Below are 21,222 nucleotides of genomic sequence, written 5' to 3' on the forward strand. Positions count from 1 at the left end.
TCCTGACAGGTCAAACCAAGGAATGACACATGGCTTAGCCAGGTGGCGTTTCAGTGCCCAGGGACGGGCACGGTGACAGTGCAGGAAGATGATGCCCGTGGCCCTTGGGTGACCCGTGCGCAGTCGGGCAGCAGAGCTCAGGTGGCGCAAAAGCTCCCGGGAGGGAGGAAGAAGTAAATCCCCCGCCACGTGGGCGCCCGCCCCTCCCCCTCCCGGGCCCGGATTCGGTTCTCAGCGTCCACACCTGCAGCTCCACTAGTGGTGGAAGGGGGCTGGTCGTCGCCAGAGGCTACGTCAGAAGAGCCGGGCGGCTTGGTCCTGGACACAACCCCACAGGGCCCGCGGCCTCGAGGGAGCCGGTGCCTCTAGGGACGCTTAGGCCCCAGCTTACGTTGTGTTCCCCTAAATCCTTGCCCCCCTCGGGGCCGGTGTCAGGGTCAGAGTCAATCCTAGGCAGCTGGGAATCCTATGGGGGAGGGGCTCGAGGTGGACTTGGGGGAAGCTTTGGGTAAAGGAAACGGCCGCGGCCCGGGAACCCTGGCCGCCGCTCAGCCAATCCTCAAGAGGCATCTGTGAGCCGCAGCCAATCCGCGCCCGTCTTGTTCCAGGGTGGGTCCCACCCACTTTACACCGTCTCCCTCTCTCCTCCGGTCCAGCGCCTTGTCGGCTCCGGTTGCTGTTTGAGGGTCATCGCAGTTGGCCACAGCCGGAGCCTTCGGACAGGGCACTGGAGGCTTTGCTGGCGTTCCCCGGGTTCCCCTGCTGTTGTCACTGAGGATGAGTGCCCAGTCCGCCGAGTGCAGACCCCGCGGAGACCGTCGGCGCTGTTTTATCTAGCGACTGGTGAGGGGCGGCCAGGGGGCGGGGGGGCGAGCCCGAGCCCTATAGGGAGGTCTACCCCGCACCACCTGGCCGAGCTGTGTGTATGTATGTGTTTGTGTTTGTGTGTGTGTGTGTGTGTGTGTGTGTGTGTGTGTGTGTGTTGGGGGGGGGTTAGGCCCCGCCCGAGGGTGTTTATCTGAGGACCCGGCGAGGGTTGGCCTGGGCTAGGCCCTCTACAGATGAATGGTCAGTTGGGTTACGTGGTGGTGGCACCACCTGCCTCCGTGGATGCAGCGTCCAGAGTCTCTGACCTTTGGCTTGGGCCTCATCCTCCCTAATATCTACGCCCTCACTTGTTGTGGGGCTCTTGTGTCTCTTGTCACATGATGTGGTTCTACAAACGTGGTTATACTTGGGGTCCTGTAATCTCGGGCTCGAACTCTGAAGCTGGAGAGTTGAGCTGTAGGTTTTATTTTTAATTTTGAAGTGACCACGCTTGGGGAAAACAAAGCCCCCTTGGTCTTGAATCTAGCAGATGAAATACGGAAACGGGAACTTTACATTTATTTTCAAACCAATCTCATTTTAAAGTTCCCTGCCAAACATAAACCTTTTTTCTCTCCTCTTCCCCAGAGCAAAAGTTGAGGAAGGATTTAGGTGTCACTTTTTTAATCCACAGATTAATGCTTTTAAAAATTTGAGTGGCAGCAAAAAAAGAAGGGTGTGCATTTACACCAGACCACAAATCCAAACTACTTTGAACTACTTTCCCCCCTCCCGCCTCCTTTGCTTTACTCACATACTATGTTTCTACCATACTGTGGAATGGAGTGCAAATTCAAATGCCTAAGTACTTTTTGTTGTTGGTACTGAAACCTCAAATGTTTTATTTTTTTTGTTTACCCCAAATGTTTTAAATTTTTATTTGTTATACTCATTTTAGTTTAATTCTTTTTTAAATTTATTGTTTAAGACTTGGAAACGAAAATCTGCTTTGGGCTATGCACCACGTTCCATAGAGGAGCAGAGAAGCTTATCCCGTTTGTCAGTCAGTTTGGAAGAAGTGTGGGGTTGAAATTACTGATCTTGTGTACATGTCCCTTTTCATAAGGTTGTTGAAATAAACATTTTGAAAAGTGTAAGAAGCTTTGAGGTACAGGACAGGTGAATTAAAAAATAAGTCATTCTATTTTGAAAATAATTTGAGTGAACGTCAAATTTTATTGCTGTTTATATGGAAGAAATTAGATGCTGTATCTATTGAAGTTTCCTCCAAAAGTAACATGGGAAAAATTATCCAAATTAGAATGTTGTTATTGTGCTGGTCCGGCAGCTAGGTGGCACAGTGGATAGAGCCCCAGGCCTGCAGTCAGGAAGACCTGAGTTAAAATCAAGCCTTATCCACTACCTTTGTGATTGTGGGCAAGTCACTTAACTCTGTTTGCCTCAGTTTCTTCATTTGCAAAATAAGCTGGAGAAGAAAATGGCAAATCACTTCAGTATCTTTACTAAGAAAACTCCAAATGAGGTCACAAAGAGTCAAATATAATTGAACAATAGTAACATTGTACGGGTAAAGGATTGGAATAAATTTGCTATCTACAACACAACGAAACTTGATAAGATATTAAAGAGAGAAAATTCTCAGAACAACTTTTTTTTTTAATGTAATAAAGAATAAGTTTTGTAACCTTATGTGAATAACAGTTTTGGTGTTGTAAAAACGATTGTATTTGATTCCGGCTAGTCATTTAGGTATTTCATTCATGATGTCATTTCATTTAAGAATCATAGAATGCTAGAACTGAAAGGTTCCTTAGAGATTATCTAAGTTAACTAATTTTATGGATGAGGATCATAGATTTAGAGCTTGTAGAGACCTTAGAGATCTTTATTTTTAATTAACCCTTCATTATACAGATGAGGAAATGGAGGCCCGAAGATGTTAAATGACTTTTTTGAGGTCACTGAAGATAGTAAGCCACAGAGTATAGGTCCTCTGATTCTAAATCCAACACTCTCCCCTATACCATGTTGCTTTGGGTACAAACCTATGTAACATTTTGGATTTATGGAACATTTTTATAATCATTTGTCATTTATTTATCACCTGCTGTGTGTAATATACAGTCTTAGGGACTGTTGGGGGAAAAAACCACATGACAGTTCCTGATCCTAAGACCCTAGGGAATTTAGCTTCTGCTTGGAGAAAAAAGACAAGCACATAAACAGATATCAATACAATTAGAGACGTTAAATTATTCTGTATCATTTTATAATTGATTCCACTCTGTGATTGAGACTATTCTGTATTACTGCCCTATTTCGCATGATTACTCATGCCACATTTTTATCCTTGAGTTGAGCTCGAGAATTTAGCTAAAGTTAGTTTGATAGTCTCACATGCTGGTAATACCTGGGATACTTCATGGATGTCTGTCTAGCCCCACAAAATTAGCATCCTTGAAAGATTTGTCATAAGTCCTTTCTTGTCTTTGTGCAGTTATGGGAGTTTTTATCTTTTTATCTCTGTATCTTTTTATCTGCAGTGAGATACCTGGTCTGTTAGTTGTGAGCCTCTAGCATAGATGACAAGATACAGATGTGTTCTATAAAACAATTAACGTTCCTTAATTGTTAGGCCAGAGATTAGCCTTAGCTGAATGCCAGCCCATCTTTCTCAGTATAGCCATTTGTAATGTTCTTGCCTCAACCCTACAACCTATCCCCTTTTTTTTCACCTCTACCAAGACCCTTTCTTTGTGTGTTTATAAAAAGGGTCCCCTCCTGAGCGGGGAACTGGCTTTGCTGAGACTGCCAGCGTGACCAACTATAAACAGTTAAACACATCACTGTTAATAAAATTTTGCTGTGAGTCTCCCTCAGTCTAGCTTGATTAAATTTTCTTGAGAAACAAGGCAATCTATCAGTATTATATTTATAATATACTGTATACATATACATATGTGTATGTATGTATACTACTGAGATGAAATTTTGGAAGAAGAGGGAGAAATTACTGTGTCTCTACGAGTGATCAGGGAAGGATTCATAAAGGAGGTAGTATTTTAGTTGGGCTTTGGAATATGGAAGCAAATTAACTAGGCGGAGAGGAGTGAGGAAAGCATTACAAGTTAGTGACCATGGAATAAATAAAAGCTTGGAGGTAAAACTATGGAAGGCATGTTCTAGGGACTGGTACTAAACTGGCATGGTCAGAGTGAAAGGTTCTTCTATGTATGGATTAAGATATAGGGTTGGAAAAGATAGTAGGTTGAGAACACATTGTATAGTGTCTTGAATGTCATGCTAAGAAGTTTGGACTATTATTTCTGGGTTTTAGAGGAGAGAAGTCATAGGATCAAGCAGTGTTTTAAGGAAATCAGGTGGTTTAATTTGGCCTTGATATGCTTAATGAATTGTAATTCGAGGACACTGAAGACCAGGAGACAAGAGGCTCTTGAAATTGCATAGATTTAGGTAGTGAAGGATGATTTCTGTGGGAATAGAAAGTTAGGAACAGACACAATTTGAAAAACATTGGGAAGGAATAATTAATTGAACTTGGTACTTGATATAAAAAAAGACTAAAGTGCTGACTGGTGTAGGGGTGAGAGATGATACTATTTACAAGGCTATCCTTAGACGTTTTGAGTTTTAGGTAATGAGACTACCAAGTGGAAATGTCCAGACAGTTTAAGGAATGGAATCATACTTTGAGATAGAAGACAAGGCTTAAAGACAAAGATTTATTTTCTTAAGAGTAGATGGACGTATCCACAGAAAAGAATGTAGAAAGCCAACGACTGAACCTTGAGGAAAGCTCCAGACTTGGGGTGTGGGAGGGAGAAGAACCAGTCAAATAGAGAAAAGGATGGATCAGAAATGGGAATACCAAGATAGTATAAGGGAAAGAGTATTATGCAGGCATCAGCAGATTTACAGTATGTTACATTGATTAAACTCTTTTAACCAGGATAGGGTAGTGAATAGCAGCAATTGCTGCAGAGATTGTAGAGAGGGAAAATTAAGGAAATGTTCTTATTTAGCAAATAGGAAGTTACTGCTAAACTTATGGAGCAGTGAGTCAAATTCAAATAGAGGGTCCTTGAAGGTACGTAGACTTAGAAAACCACAAATTATCATTATCTATGTTGTATTGTATTTTTATTCATTTGATTAAATGTTTCCTAATTTCATGGGACTAGACCATGGTCTAGGAGTTTTGCTGGCCAAGGGAGTTTGACCTGTAGTCTGTAGTTTCAGTAAGATGATCATATAGGTAGAACCTGCATTAGTGTCAGAAAAGGGTTCATTCAGATAAATGCAGACCAATTTAAACACTTAGTCATAGAAGGAAGGAGACAAGTAGGTTAGTAGTTATGTAGAGCAATAGATTAAAAAAAAGCTGTTGTTTTTTTTTCTTTTAAAGATAAAAGAGACTGAACTTACAGGCAAAGGAAAAAACTAATAAGGAAAGATCTGAAAATAGATTGCTCATGATCTAGAACTTATGCCTGTCTTCAGGGCACTAGATCCCTTTCAGTTTTGCTGTTGAGTCTGTGACTAGTCATTGCCCAAGATTGTACTTCTGCAATGTCCCTTACATCCTCGTACTTCCTTTCAACCAACAATCATTTTTAAGTGCCTTCTGTGTGGCAGATACTATGTTAGGTACTGTCAGATACAAATACAAATAATGAAACAATCCTTGCTCTTGAGGAACTTAAATTCTAATGGGGGAGTCAAATAGATGTAAGTGTATAGAGATGAAATATAAAGACAGTAAATGCAAAGCAAAATAGTTAAATAAAAGGTGGTTCGGAAAGGAGGATGATGGCTCTTGAAGGAAAGGCTTCATGTAGATGGTGATATTAGAACTTGTCTTAAAGTAAGAGGTATTTGATCAGTCAGATACGCAGAGATGGCCAGTAAAAAGACATGGAGTTGAGGGATGCTATGTGTAAAGAATAGCAAGTAGGCCAGTATTGCTAGATCATAGTGTGTGTAAAAAGATCAGAATGGTAAAAGGGACCAGGTCATGAAGGGTTCAAAAGATAAACAGAAGTTTATATTTTATCTGAGAGTCAGTAGGGAGCCGCTAGAGTTTGAGTAAGGGGAGTCAGATCTGTGCTTAAGGAGAATTATTTTGGCAGCTATATGGAGGATGGATTGAAGTGGGCTGACGTGAAATAAGAAGACTAGTTGGGAGGCTGTTGCTATATTTCAGGCCAGAAGTGATGAAAGTTTTAACTAATGTGGTAGCTGTCTGAAAAGATGTATGTGAGAAATGTGAAGATAGAAATGTCAAGATTTGGCAAGTGATTGGGCATATGGGCCGAAGGAGAGTAAGGAGACAATGGGAGTAAATACCAAGGTTACCAACCTTGAGGTACTAAAAGAATGGTGATGCCTTTGACACTAGTAGGGAAATTTTGAGGGGAAGTGGGTTAGTGGAGAAAGATGAGTTCAGTTTGTACCTGTTGAGTTTTAGAGGGGACATCGAATTCAAGATGTCCAGAAAGCTGTTTGTGATGTGGGACTGAAGCTTAGGAATTAGCCCTGTGTCTATATATCTGTGAGTCATCTTCATAGAGATGATAATTAAAACCTTTGGGAACTGAACGGGCATTGAGATACAGTGTAGAACAATGGTTCTTAATCTAGAATTTGTGAATTGTTTTAAAAATGTTTACACAACTATATTTGAACATAATTGGTTTTGTAGTCTGATTTAGCTTATTTTATGCATTTCATTATATGACTAGAAGGTTAGGAACCACTCATGGAGGGGGAGAAAACAAGAGGGGTCTGGACAGAGCCTTGTAAGAATATCCACAGTTGGAAGTTATGTGCATGATTATCCAGTAAAGGAGGCTGAAAAGGAGAAATCAAGTAGGAGAAGAGCCAAGAGAGGGTAATGTCATGAAAAACCAGAAAGGATAAAGTATCCAGAAGGGAGGGGTATTCATCAATATTAAATATAGAAGAAAACTCAAGAAGGATGAGGACTGAGGAAAAAAAATCATATCTGGAAATTAAGAGAGTATGATCATTCAGTTATCTTATTTCAGGCGTCCATCACCTTTGCCTAGACTATTTCAATAGCTTCCTATTTGGTCTTCCTCACTCAAGTCTCTGACTCCCTTGTCTCTGTCTTCCATATAACTTCCAAGTTCATGTTCTAGAGCACAGGTCTATTCATAACACTCCTCTGCTTAAGAACTTAAGTGAATTCCATTTCTAGGATAAAATACAAAATCCTCTTTGCATTTATGATTTCAACCTATTCTTCTAGACCAACAGTTCTAGTCTGTGGACTCCTAAAGGTTCCATAGATAGATTTCAGAGTGTCTTGTGAACTTGGATGGAAAAAAATTATATCTTTATTTTTACTAATTTTTTTTGTTTCCATTCTAATCTAAGGTATTATGCATTAAAAAGATTATTTTGACAAGTGGTCCCTAGGCTTTAAGTGGATCCCTAGTGCCAAAGGGATCCATCACATAAAAAATGTGAAGAACCCCTGGCCTAGACTGATTTCACAATCAGTCCCTCTCATACATCCTGTGTTTCTGCCAAATAGACCTACTTACTATTCTCCATCCCTTTGTACAAGCTCTCCCATCTCTTCTCATTTCTGCCTCTTGGAAGCCCTAGTATCCTTTAAGTTGCAGCTCAAGTGCTACCTCCTTCTTAAGGCCCTTCCTGATTTCCTGAAACAACTCCCTCTTATCTCCCTTCTCCCCTTAGTGTTTCCCTCCCTCTGAAATTATATTTACTCTGTATGTATTTTTATTTCTTATGTTTATTTTTTGTTCCACCTTGTAGAATGTATACACTTTGTGTGAAACGGTACTTGTGGAATTGAATTTAGAGATTATTCTAGTCTAAACTCATTTTAAGAATGAGGAAACAGGGCCAGATAGGTTAAGTGATTTGCCCAAGGCCAGATTGATAGTAAGCCGCAGAGTCATGATTTAAAGCCAGGTTCTCTGACTCACTGTCCAGAGTGCAGTTTGTATTATACTGTGCTTTTTCAAAGTTCAGGGAAGGAGGTGCTAGAGGATCATTTAGCCTGAAAAAAAACAAGGGTTTTATTAAATGGGGAGTCATTGAATTTAATAAATCAGCTTGTTTATGATTAGGTCATATTTGGACATTATTACCAAACATTTTTTATCAGCTTACAAATGTTAAGATCTGTAGCTAAATCTTTTAGAGAAAGTTCTTTCTTTTTTAAAATAAAGGTATTAAATTAAATGAACACTTTTAGCATTTCACAGGGTTTTTTTCCCCCTCCCAATACAGATAGTAAAATAAAATTAGTATTTTACCATTTTGTTTGCTTTGGAAAGGTGGATATTTACAAAATGTGTTGGTTGTGAAAATTTATTTAGAGGCCTGTATGTTGCATTTGTAGAATATATCTGTTCTGTTATCATCCTGATGAGTAATTTATTCCAGAGATCACAGAACTATTCTTAACCATAGAACTCAGAAATTGGTTTATTCTGGCTCTATAAGTGATAGTCTGGATATGTACACAGAATGAAGGGCTATTAAGTTTAGGTAAAAAAAAAAATGTGATGAAGGTCATAAGATAGTAGAATTTAGAGCTACAAGAGAATTTAGAGATAATCTAGTCAAGGTCCAGAGAGGTTAAGTGATTTTTTTTTCTAAGGTGACAAGTGGCAAGTAGTAGAGTTCTTTAGCCCTGGCTTTTTAAATTGTATATTATTATTTTTAAGTAGACAAAGCCAGAAATTTAAGATAAAAATTTTTAGAATTAGCTTTTGCATGAAGTTGTAAATAGACCAACATGAATTTTCAGTCAATCAGCAAGTATTTATTAAATGTCTTTTATGTAGCAGGCATTGCACTAGACACTTTGGTTGTAAGGATGAAGAATGAATTGATCTCTGGCAAGCAGAGGGAGACAACAAATACATATAAAATATGAAGTGAATACAAAATGCTGTATACACAAAGTAATTACATATAGGGTAGTTTGGAAGTAAAAGCACTAGTTGTTGGAAGAATCAGGAGAGATTTCATATAAAAAAGATAATAATTGAGCCTGCATCTTTAAGAAAATAAAGGGACACTAAAGAGAAGGTAAGGAGGGAGTGCATTCCAAGCATATGGGATAGCCACTGCAAAGGCAGGGAGATGAGGGATGGAGTGTCTTGTGTGAGGAACAGAGGAGAGAAGGGAAGGAATAGCCATTTATTATATGCTGTATTATTTCACTTGATCCTCACAACAGTCTTGAGAGATAGGTGCTGTTATCCCCATTTATAGTTGAAGAAGCTTAGAGAGACAGAAATTAAGTGACTTGCCCAGGATCACACAGCTAGTAAATGTATGAAGCTTGGGTTTGACCTCATCTTGGTTGGATTGCTGAGTTCTGGAGTACAAGAAATGTTCAGTGAGGCTGGAAAGATAAAGTGGAGCTAAATTGTTTAAGGCTTTAAAAACTAAACAGAAGTTTATATTTGATCCTAGAGGCGATAGGATGTCACTAGAATTGATCTGAGTAGGGGAGTCACATGGTTAAATCACTTTTTTTTTAGGAAAAATACTTTGGCAGTAGTGTATAGGATGGCATAGAATTAGGGAGGGAGACCAAATAGGATTCTATTGCAGTAATCTAGACTAGATGATGGCGGCCTGAAGTAAGATGGTAGTTGGGTAAGTAGAGAGCAGGACTTAGACAAGAGTGATGTTGTGAAGGAGTTGGCAGCTGATTGCATATGCTTGGCAAGTGTTCGACACAAAGCAGATGCTTAGTAAATGTTTCTTGATTGATATATGTAGTAGGGGAAAGTGAGGAGTCAAGGATAATGCTAAATTGATGAACCTGAGGTACTGGCAGTGGTATCTGACAAAACATAAGGAAGTTTTAAAGAAAGGAAGGTTAAGGGGAAAAGATTATGAGTTTGATTTTGGAAACGTTGAATTTTAATATGACTCTGGGACATGGTTTGAAATGTATAATAGGAAGTTGGTGATGTGGGGCTGTAGCTCAGGAGAAATACCAGAACTGGACATGTTGATCTGGGATACCATAGTTGAAGCCATGGGAGGTAAGTAATGACATTGCCAAGAGAAAATGTGTAGAGGAAGAAGAGCAGACCACCTAAGACAGTACCTTGAAGAACACCCTCTATTTGAGGGTATGAAGCGGATGATGAGCCAGCAGAATGGTCAGGAAAATCGGGAGGGAGGGAAGGAAGGAGGGGGAAAGAGAGAGAGAGGGAGTGAGTGAGTGTGTGTGTTTATAAAGATATAGCAGACATTCATATACATATACAGTTAATAAATGCATATACACAGATACAAGATACTATAGGAGGGAGGGCGTTAATAGCTGGGGGAAATCAGCAAAGGCTTCATACAGAAGATGGTGTCTGAGCTGCATCTTGAAGAGAGGAGCTCTAATGAATCTTATGAATCATTGTCCAACCCTCTTATTTGAAGATTAGGAAACTGAAATTCCCAAGAGGACAAATGACTTGCCTAAGGACGTACAACTACTCAGTGGTAGAAATGAAACTAGAAGCCTGGTCTTCTGAACCCCAGTGTACTGACTTATCCACTATACCATATGTATATTTTAGTGTTTGAAATGGAGAGATCCTTAAGGGATTTTCTCATTTTTAATTGCTGTGGGGAAGTGAAAATCTAGAATATTTTAGTTCTTTTTCTTATGAGTACAGGAAATGATTTCATATGTATTGTGTTACTTGTGTTTTGTCTTTTTCCTGGAAGTACACTTTCAATGCCAGAGTTGTATGCTTTTCAAAGTGAGGCAAAATGAATGAGTGTTTTGGGTATGAAACATAACTAACTTAATATAAGTGTTCAAATACTTCGATTTTCCTTGAGGTAGTAATTTGTAATTAATACTATTGATAAACCTTTAAAGAACTCTTAGTGGGCATTAGAAGTAGTCTAATCATTAATGTACAACCTGAAGTCATATATAAGGCAAAAATGTTGAGAAAAGGGTAGAGTTTACTGAAGGAAAGGTAAATAATACTGTGCTGAGTATAATAGTGATTAAGCTGTCTGCTTTTGATTCTTTAGGATTTATAATATGCTTGATGTTAGAATTTCTACATGGAGTGAGGAATTTGAAGAATGGTATCTTGTGATGTCATAGCATTTCAGATGGATAGTAAACAGTATTTTCCATATTTTAAAATTACATAATTGAGATTCCATGGCATGATAGCTTTGTTGAGTAGAATTCAACTTCATAACACCTCAGTTGATGGGAGTTACCTGCTAGAAGCAGTAACACAGAAGTTTAAATTAGCAAAAAGAAGGATCCATCTCTGCATGTACCCTGGCTATTCACATTCTTCTTTGGATGAGAGCTTCCTTCATAGTGGCTGCCTAGGTTGGAGTGATCCCTAGTATGGCTGTTGAATAAGAGCATCTCTTTAGGGTCAAAACTATGTAAGACAAATCATTAGAGGAAATAATACTATAACTTTCCTTGAAACTGTTAACTGGAGGCTGATAATTGTACAATTTTTAACAATACTTCTTTTATTAACAATTTAATGAATTTAATCTCATTTAAGAAAAAATTATACCTTATTTCCCTGTTCTTCTCTTACAGGTCTCCCTTGCAATTATGGATATTTGAAAAGATTTTAGACAGTGTGGAGGGGGATTTCCCCTCCCCACTCCCTCTTGGTGCTTGACTCCTGGAATAATTTATGAACAGTGGAGAATTTTTTATTTTAATAATATGCATTTGATATAAACTTTATAGATATTTATACTTAAATTTTTTTAAGTGCCAAAATAAATTGCACAACGATTCATAGTTTTGTATCATTGTCCTGAGGAAAGGAATTTGAATTCTGGGAATACCATCTATCCCCAGCGTAGTTCAGCCTAAAAAGCATATTGATGCTTTGGCCCTCTCTTTTTAATTTAAATAAAAATAAACAAGACTGGTTTTAGTGAATTGATCTTCTGAAGAAAGAATAAACAGTGTGAAAAAGAGTAGGATGAGTTCTTCTATGCCAGACTGTACTTTAAAGTGTCGATCCCTGAAGCATGCTTTGGATATCCTTTCTGTAGTAACAAGGGGGAATGAAGGCCAGATTAAGGCCTTTCTTTCTACTTACTGTTACAATGCTGCAACTATCAAGGATGCCTTTGGAAGGAATGTTCTTCACCTTGTTTCATCATGCGGAAAGAAAGGAGTGTTAGATTGGCTTGCAGAGACAAAAGGAGTGGATCTATTGGTGAGAGACAAGGAGTCGGGATGGACAGCTTTGCATAGAAGCATTTTTTATGGACATATTGATTGTGTTTGGTCACTCTTGAAGGTTAGTGCCCTAATTTGTATTAGAATTATTTTTAAAATGCTTGTGTGTTATATATCTTGATTAAATTTTCATTAATTATAGTACTGCTGTTTTAAGTAGCTATTTAGAGATCATTGGTTAATATAAAAGAATAATTGTAAAATATCACACATTGTTTCTGACTAGGGCATATTTTTATAATATCAAAATATATTGTTGATAAATATTTTTTAAAAGATATCTGAAAACAGAATAGCTTTTAAGTTTTAAAACCACTGTTATTTCCATTGTATTTGACAGTAAGGCAATAAAAAGAAATGTTTAGGAATAAAATTGCCATTTAACAATGAACACAATTAAAGTTGGTAGTCACAATTTATAGGTCTTGAATAATTCACATTTTTACAGCATTCCAAAGTAAAAAAGAAAAAAGCTTAAAAATAACCCTATGGGATGAGTAGTAGTGTTCTTATTTTATGGATCATCAAATTGTTTCTTAGATATATGGTTTGGGTTCCCAAGCCGTGAAAAGGAAAATTCTCTTCTGGGAAGGGGAAGGGGAATTGCTTGCTTGCGCATTGAGGATGTGTAGGTATATTCCTGCTGTTGGGTTATTTCCTACTTGGAGAGTTTTCTGGTAGAGAAGTGAGGGGTGGTGGTGAATACATGAACTCACTTGTATGTGTTGGTAGGTAGGTAGCAATAGGCAGGAGTTGGGAGTAACTGAGATATTTCAGGGTGAATTTTCCATGTAAAAATTGTTAGATGGTTAGAGACTATAGTACTGCTAATATGATACTTTTTAGCTTGAGAACCTAGCTATGATATCAGTAAAAATTGCTTCTCAATTGTTTAAAAAAAAAGTATTTGTAGTTTGTATAAGGAATAGCAGAATGGGCTTGAGTTTAGGCTTGATCTGTTTTAAAATAAGAAATATATAATCCTAATTAGATATTGGGAAATTGTTACACTATCAATTCAGAGTTTGTTATCAGTGGATGCTATTTTGTACAAAGAAGCTTAAATATATAGAAATTTCTTACTCAAGTTTTCAGCAAATCTCCCTCCAGGTGAGAGTTTCAGCAAAGGGTTGGTCCTTGTGGAACATGAACTATCATCACAACATCTATGTCAAGATAATAAAATTTTTCCACTCCTCTTAAAAAGCAAAACTTTCTGGACAATTAGTGATGCTAATGTTGCCATTATAAGTTAGGTTAAAAAAAACAAAAATAGAAAATGTTCCTTATTGGAAAATTGTAATTGTCTTCCTGTACAAACTACCTTTTACAAGCCAACTTTCAGAACAAAAGGTGTTAAATGAGAAATTTTCCCATAAATTGTGTGTGTATGTGTGTGTGTATACATACACATACATTTACATATACTTATACACACTAATACACTAATAGCCTAAATACTTTTTATCTTTGAAATAATTTTATTCATAGCTTAAGAGAATTTTGTATGTTTATTTGAGGAAGTGTTACAGCAATGGATGCCTCTAGACAGGCTGCAGGATATTTCTGCCTGGCTGTCTCATCATCACTTAACATATGAAAAAGAGAACTCATCTTTTCCCCTACACACTCTATAGCCACTTAAAACTGCCCCTCTTCCCTGCTTTCCTAATTCTATTTAGGACAACGCTACCTCATTGCCCAGGCTCAAAAATCTGAGTCATCTTTGACTTTTCCTTGAACCTATCATATCCCGTAGCCAAAATTAATTTTTTTGGAAGAAACTTAGCTTAGATCTAAAAATCATATTTGACTCTTTTCACCTTCCTTCCAATCCTGAGTGTTTCAATACTTTTCCATCAAGGCCTTGATTCTTCCAAGGAAACTGTTCTTACTTTTCAGGTGTCTTGTTTTGCCAAGTCCTCTCAAGTTTGCCTCTACAGTATCTTTCCAGATCATCCTCTTTTCTGTACTTAAACTGCTACCATGCTGGTTTAGGCCTTTATCACTTCTCATCTGGTCTACTATAAATTACTACCTGGCTTTCCTGTGCCCATTGCTTTCCCAATTCCATGTCAGTAACCTTCAGTGGCTCCCTGTTGTCAGGAGTACAGAATTCCTGTTGTGCTCTCCCTATTTTAAGGAGTACAAACTCCTTAGTGGAGTATTTGAGATTCTTCTCCTTTTTACCTTTATTTTATATCATTTCCCTTATGAATTCTTTTGTTCCAGCTAAAGTAGACTATTACGTGTTCCCCAGTTATTTTGCTAACTTTGTTATTAACATGTATAGACCACCACCCGTGTCTGGAATTCACATTCCTCTTATCCTTGCTGTAGAAATTTTTTTCTTTCTTAAAGGAAGTAGTATGACCATGTCCATGAAGGCCTCCCTGAAAGCCTTCCTCAACTCTATTCCCATGGCTAAAGTTATTCTTTTCTTTTTGTTTTCTTACAATAGTGGTCAAACTTGGGGCCACAAAGGTCTAGAGTGACGCTTTTTCCAGATTAAAATGTAATTGGGAAATGAATAACCAAATAAATAAAAATACAATATAGATAATGGTAATTTGTAGTTTTCTACATCATTATGTGGGCCTCAGGGATTCATTTATATTTGAGTTTGATAATACTGGCTTATAGTATTTCGTCTGGATTTTTCCTTTATTCTCATCACAGTTTGTTTTCTACTTATTTTTTTCCTCTTGTGCCCCCTTTCCTTCTACTCTGATCCAACTCAACCTTCTTGAAGGAAGGGACTCTTTCGTCTTTTTGGGTTTGTGCTCTGTGTGTGTGTGTGTATGTGTGTGTGTGTGTGTGTGTGTGTGTGTGTATGTATGTATGTATAAAGAGAGAGAGAGGTGCTTAATAAGTACTTGTTGAAAGTATAACTGAATAGACCATCAACTACAAACTTAATTTGCAATTAGTCTTGGAACATTTAAATCGTAAAATAAAATTTCTACTTTCATGTTTCATATTACTTATGCTGTAGTGTTGAAGTTTCAAAAAGTAATTTTTGTGAAAATTGGCCTTCCATATAAGTACATTTGTCAGTATAATTATTAGGACTCTCTGCAGTAACATAAAATAAGTGTCCATTTTATTTCTTATGTTTCCATAATAGAGGTATTGTGCAGAGCGCACTCTTCCCATTGAAGACTGAGGGTTATCGTTATGAACAGTGGTTATTTTACTATATTATTACAGTTATACCCTTGGGTCTTATTGGGATGTGAAGAGCTCTTGGTACCTAAACTAATTGGCCTGTATAGTTGTGCTTTCTGAATTCTCGTGTTAGATTTTTCTAGTCTTTTCTATATCTTCCCTCAGTGTCTCATAGCTTCTCACTTTCCACTTGCTTTCCTGGAACAGTCTTTCTCCACAGTATCCTGATTTGCTAATTCTTATTTTTGGTGATTTTGAAAACTAGACAACCTTTGATCCTTTTTAGAATTTCCACATATTAAGAATGAATAGTTGCTAATTACCTTCACAGAAGTCCTACTCTAATGCTTTATTGTATGATGGAGGTGACCCAGATTCTGAACAGAAGTTCTGGTAGCTCCTACCACACTGAAAAGGCCAGTCAGACCCGGTGATAGAATATATGTCTACTATAGAGGAGCAGCTTAGCTAAGTCATGAGAAGCTCTTCACCAGGTTGATTTTTGGTGATTAAGTTTCAGCTTCAGCAACTCTTAAAGAATCTTCTAGATTTTAAAAAGTCATGCTCTGTATTTGTGGTGAAAGTACTCACACCGAGGAAATCAGAGCTCCATGATTTGTTAGCATATTGAAGTTCCTGGCGCTTCTTGAAGTTTCCAAGTGAGGGCTTGGTGGGTTTTTCCTTGAGTAAAGTGCATATTATTTTAGGGCGTGGGTTTTATCACTTCTATTTTGACTGATCAGAATCCTTTTTTGCTTACTTCCTGGTTTTTTACTATGGTCCAGAGAGGTTGTTGGATATTATGCCCAGTTTATAGATGTATTTTGAACTGTTATATCTTACATAAAAATTTCTTAAATTTGTTTTTGCCTGTCAAAATTTGTTAATAACTTTAACCTAATCTTAATCTTCAAGAGCATGGACAGTTATATTTCTGTTGTGTGAACCAGTCTCTTGTACAAAGTAGGCACTTAATAAAGTTGTATTCAATTTAATAGAATTGACATTAGTTATTTTAATTTTTCTTAGGGTCTTGTGAATGTTACTTATTTTAAATGTATGAAGTAAAGAATCATACTTTATTTTTGTCTGCATTTTTATGGACAAGATTGCTATTCTGCCTCCTTTGCTATGTAAGGAATAAAAAATTGATTATAGGTAAACCTCTGATATAAGATTTTTACCCCCTTTAGCATGGTGTTAGTTTGTATATCCAGGATAAAGAAGGTTTATCAGCTTTGGATCTTGTAATGAAGGACAGACCAGCCCATGTAGTATTCAAGAATACTGGTAAGATACATTCTTATGAACCCATGTTCTTCATAGTTTCATAGATTTAGAGCTGGAAGAGACCTGAAAGGTTATCTAGTTGACTCCAAATTGAGATCCAGCCAGGTGTATTATTGGGGACCTGTTTAAGACTTTTATTCCTAGTAATATGCTCATAAAAATGTGTATTTGGGGTTTTGATATGAGCGTCTACAAGAATTACTCTTATTGGTGGTTTTTATGACACTTTGTTCCATTCTGCATTTGTTACATTTTAGACATAGATTTAGAGTGAGATCTGGTCTTGGGGGAAAAAGTAACAATTGAATATGTGACTAATAAACAGTTTAGCATAAAGGGGAGAAGGTAGAGAAAGAATGAACTTAGCTCCACCTACCAATATGGATCATAATGCCAGTGTAATTTATTTTCTTGCTTTGGGAGTGATCAAGGGGAAAAGGAGAGATTGTCTGCTTTTCATCTGATAAACAGGGAAGGAACTCAGTGAAAGCCACCCAAAAAAGAATGAAAATAAGGATATTACTTTCCCCATTTTACCACCTACTTGTAGCACTCAGCTAGATTTTAGCTTTGATAGCTAAAATATTTCCACTATTGTGGGTACTACCATCATCTAGGATGCAAACTTCAGTTCCTATAAATGAAACAGATTTAAAAAAAAAAACAGACATAATTCTATCACAAGGCCTGGTTAACTCCCCAAATTTGAAACTAAAGATTTGTATCACCAGCCCAGACTGTAATGCCCTAATATTAATCCTGGTGTAGTTTCACATTTACAAAAGAAAACCTTTCGAAAGTGAGGATTTCCTTAGTAACTCGTATTGAATTCCACATTGACTAATTTAAGGTTCTTCTTTATTTGGAACAACATGATCACAGGTGATCTTAATCCAGTAATTAAAATATGTTGAAAGCATTTTTGTAAATATGGTCGTATTCTCCACTTTTAGCTTTGTTTTACATGTTTAAGTTAGTGAAGTTAAATAATGCTTACAATTATCAATGTTAATAAAAGTAAACTTTTATTGTTTGAAAATAGAAAAGTAAAATGACACTCATTTTCATCTTAGATCCTACAGATGTCTACACTTGGGGAAATAACATAAATTTTACCCTGGGTCATGGAAGCCAAAATAGTAAGCATCATCCTGAGCTTGTGGATCTGTTTTCCAGAACTGGAATTTATATCAAGCAGGTATTTTGTAGTATTACATTTAATACTTCTGGAATCCTAAAAAGCGACAGCTAAATCTGATTGCTAATTTAAGTTTTTTAGGTTAATGTTGAACATCTGAGTAATATGTTTGCATGAAGAAATCAGTTCTATATTAATATATTCTTTTTTTTAGCAAGAACTTGATTATATTTCCTCTTGTTTAGGCAAATTAATTATTGAGGCTTTGAAGCTAGTATATTAGCTAGTACTTGAAGGAAGCCAGGAGGTGAAAATAAGAAGGGACAGAGTTCTCGGCATGGGGGACAGTCAGGGAAAATGCTTAGAGCTGGGAGATAGAAGATGTTGTTTGAGGGACATCAAGGAGGCCCCGTCACTGGATTGTAGAGTGTGAGGTGAATAGGAAGTAAGAAAACTGGAAAGGTAAGGAGGGGGCTAGATTATGAAGGACTCTGAATGCTAACAAGAAAATTTTGTATTTAATCCTGGACGTGATAGGGAGCCACTGGAGTTTGTTGTAGGGGGAGGGGAAGGGAGGATGACATGATCAGACTTACACTTTAGCAAGATTACTTTTGACAGCTGACTGGAGGGTGAACTGGAATGGGGACAGACTTGAGTCTGGGAGATGAATCAAAAGGCTTTTGCAGTAATCCAGATGTGAGGTGATAAGGTCTGTACCACGGAGGTGGCAGTGTCAGAGGGGTATATTTGAGAGTTGTTATGAAAGTATAATCAACAGATCGAGTGGGGAGATGAGAGAGAGTGGGGAGTACAGAATACATTTTGTTCTGAACCTGGGTGATGGGGTTTATGGTGGGATATTCAGAGGGATATTTGGAAGAGGGGAGAATTGCAGGGGAAAGATAATGAATTTAGTTTTGAACCTGTTAAAATGTCTGTGGCACATCCAGTTTGAGATGTCTAGTAGGCAGTTGGAGATGGGAATCTGGAGGTTAAGAAAGAGGTTAGGGCTATATATGTAGATTTGAGAATCTTCAGTGTAGAGATCTATGTAAACTATGTAAACAGATTGTAGAGAGTTAAGAAGAGAGAAGAAAGGAAGTGGAGACATAGATGGGAAGTTGTGCTCTTAAGAAGTTTAGTCACTACAGGGAGGGGAAATATGGGATAATAACTAGGGGAGATGAATGGATCAAATGAAGGTGTTTTGAAGATGGAATTGTTGGAGATTGTTGGAATTCTTGATTAGGGAGAAAACAACAGGAGTTTTTCAGCCTTCATAGAAAATCACAGAGGCAGAAGGGGAGAAATACTTTCCAAGTTCTCCAAGACAGAATAAAGAAAAAAAATAAAACTACCCTTTTCAAAACTTGAAGCAACAGCAACACAGAGAACAAAAGAAACCTGCTTCTGTTCTTAAGGTTTTGCACATATACTTTTCAAACTGCATAGGAATTATTGTTGTCCCTTCTTTTCCCCCTGCAGGCATACGTCTAGAACTTTTCTTTGTTTTAGCCTGTATCTTTGTCTAGCCATGCAAACATTTGTTACCGCTTTATAAGATGTTATACACAAATGTTCATTCTATATATCTCTTAGGTATCTTGTTTAAAGACTGGCATAGTTTATTTTGAAAGGGAGAGTACCACCTATGGGTGCCAAGTTTTGATCTGAGAATTATTGACTAAACTTGCATGCTTCTTCTGTGTCTAGTTTTTCAGTATTGTTTTAATCTTGGGAAGAGTTTGGTTCTAGAGTGGTTAAGTGATGCAGTTTGTCTTCATGCCCTTCAAGGGCTGGTCCCCGTCACCCATCGTATCCAGTCATTTACCAATCCTGTTCATTCTACCTCTACGTTTCTCAGATATGTCCCCTTCATTCCATTTACATGGCCACCATCCTAATTTAGATCTTAGTACCTTCACCTGAACTACTGCAGTAACTTCCTAATTGGTCTCTCTGTGTCTCAAGCCTTTCCCCTCACTTCACTCCTGGCCACAGCTGCCAAAATCATATTTCTAAAGAATAGATCTGACAGTGTTATTACTCTGTTGAAAAAGTACCAGTGTCCCTGTATTGCCTCTAGATTTACATACAAACTCTTCTTTGCTTTTAAAGCCTTTCACAGTCTGGTTCCAGCCTACTTTTCAAAGCTGATTGTACATTACTCCTCTTAATCTTCTTTCTGTTTTCGCATAACTGCATCTCATCTCATATATCCATGAAGGAATGAAAAAGAATTTATTAAGCCTATACTATGTGCCAAGCTTTGTGCCTTTGAATATACAGCCCCCAAAGCTCATTGCTGCCTTTTAGAATCCCTAACTCCTTTCAAAGCTTAGCTTGCATCACTTCCTGGACTGGAGGCCTTTCCCAATCCCCTCAGCTTCTGTACTTTGTATGTATTTATGTGTATGAATTATTTTCTCTTATAGAATGTGAGTTCCTTGGAGGCAGGTACTATCTACTTTTTTCTTTGTATGCCCAGTACCTAGCAAATAGGTGGTTAATAAAAGCTTGTTGATTGAGGATTTTAAGTTCCCTTCACTCAGTCTCTTTTATAAGCTAGTGCCTAGTTCTTTATCTTTAATGTTTTTGAATTTGAATATAATTACAACTAGGAAGCATGTTATATTTATAGGATCTTTAATAATTTTCTTTTTCCCCTCCTATAGGTGGTGCTTTGTACATTTCATTCAGTTTTTCTGTCTCAGAAAGGGCAAGTTTACACTTGTGGTCATGGTCAAGGAGGACGCCTAGGCCATGGAGATGAACAAACATGCCTGGTATTTTCAAAAGCAATTTTAATGCATAATTTGTTCAGTTTTATAAGACCTTGATTAACTGGAAATTTTAATTTTCAGGATATTTTCATTTGGATCTTCATGTTTAGGAAAAAGCATGACATGCATAAATAATATCAGGAATATACTAAAAAAATTAGCTACAGTTTAAGAGCATATATTCAAAATGACAATGAAAAATGACAAAGTCCTTATTCATCTAAGAAAATTATGTTTATTATGATTCATGTACTTATTACTCATCAAGCGAGATGACATACATCTTATATTTCCAGCAAGAATTTGAAACAATAAGTTTTTGTTTAACCCAGAGTTAACAAGATTACCCCAACCCCTAAATATTCCAGTTAAATAAGGTTTTATTTTACAGTATTAAATTTCTTTGTCAAGGGTGATGGTTTAAGAATTTAGGGTACTGTTTCCTTATAAAACCTCAAATTTTATTCTTTTGCTGCCTAATTTCATAACCAATGAGTTTGTCGTTGTGATCACATAAAATTTATTTTTTATTTTTCAAAATTAAAATTCTTTTTCCTTAAAAGTTATTTGAAAAAAAATCTTTCCTTTGGCATATTTTACCATCTATTAGAAGATGCTAAGTGGAAGGAAAGGTGACATAAAAAAAACTATCCATAGTCTCCAAAGGTTTACAGTGCTTCTACTTATATCTTGTTGAGTCAGGGTTTTTGTGGGGATGTTAGTCC

At 37.3% G+C, this 21,222-nt stretch overlaps 1 protein-coding gene across 1 annotated transcript in view; it reads left to right on the plus strand.

The window, feature by feature from the left end:
- Positions 1 to 236: 236 nt before the first annotated feature.
- Positions 237 to 21,222, plus strand: part of IBTK (inhibitor of Bruton tyrosine kinase) — an 88,819-nt gene continuing 67,833 nt past the window's right edge. Inside the window, exons 1-5 of the mRNA XM_036766109.1 lie at positions 237 to 843; positions 11,456 to 12,176; positions 16,477 to 16,573; positions 17,647 to 17,771; positions 20,390 to 20,500. Coding sequence (XP_036622004.1) covers positions 11,853 to 12,176; positions 16,477 to 16,573; positions 17,647 to 17,771; positions 20,390 to 20,500 — 657 coding nt within the window. The 5' untranslated portion in view covers positions 237 to 843; positions 11,456 to 11,852. The remainder of the gene's footprint in view (positions 844 to 11,455; positions 12,177 to 16,476; positions 16,574 to 17,646; positions 17,772 to 20,389; positions 20,501 to 21,222) is intronic.

The sequence above is a fragment of the Trichosurus vulpecula genome, chromosome 7 (genome assembly GCF_011100635.1).
Source record: "Trichosurus vulpecula isolate mTriVul1 chromosome 7, mTriVul1.pri, whole genome shotgun sequence".
Taxonomy (NCBI): Eukaryota; Metazoa; Chordata; class Mammalia; order Diprotodontia; family Phalangeridae; genus Trichosurus; species Trichosurus vulpecula.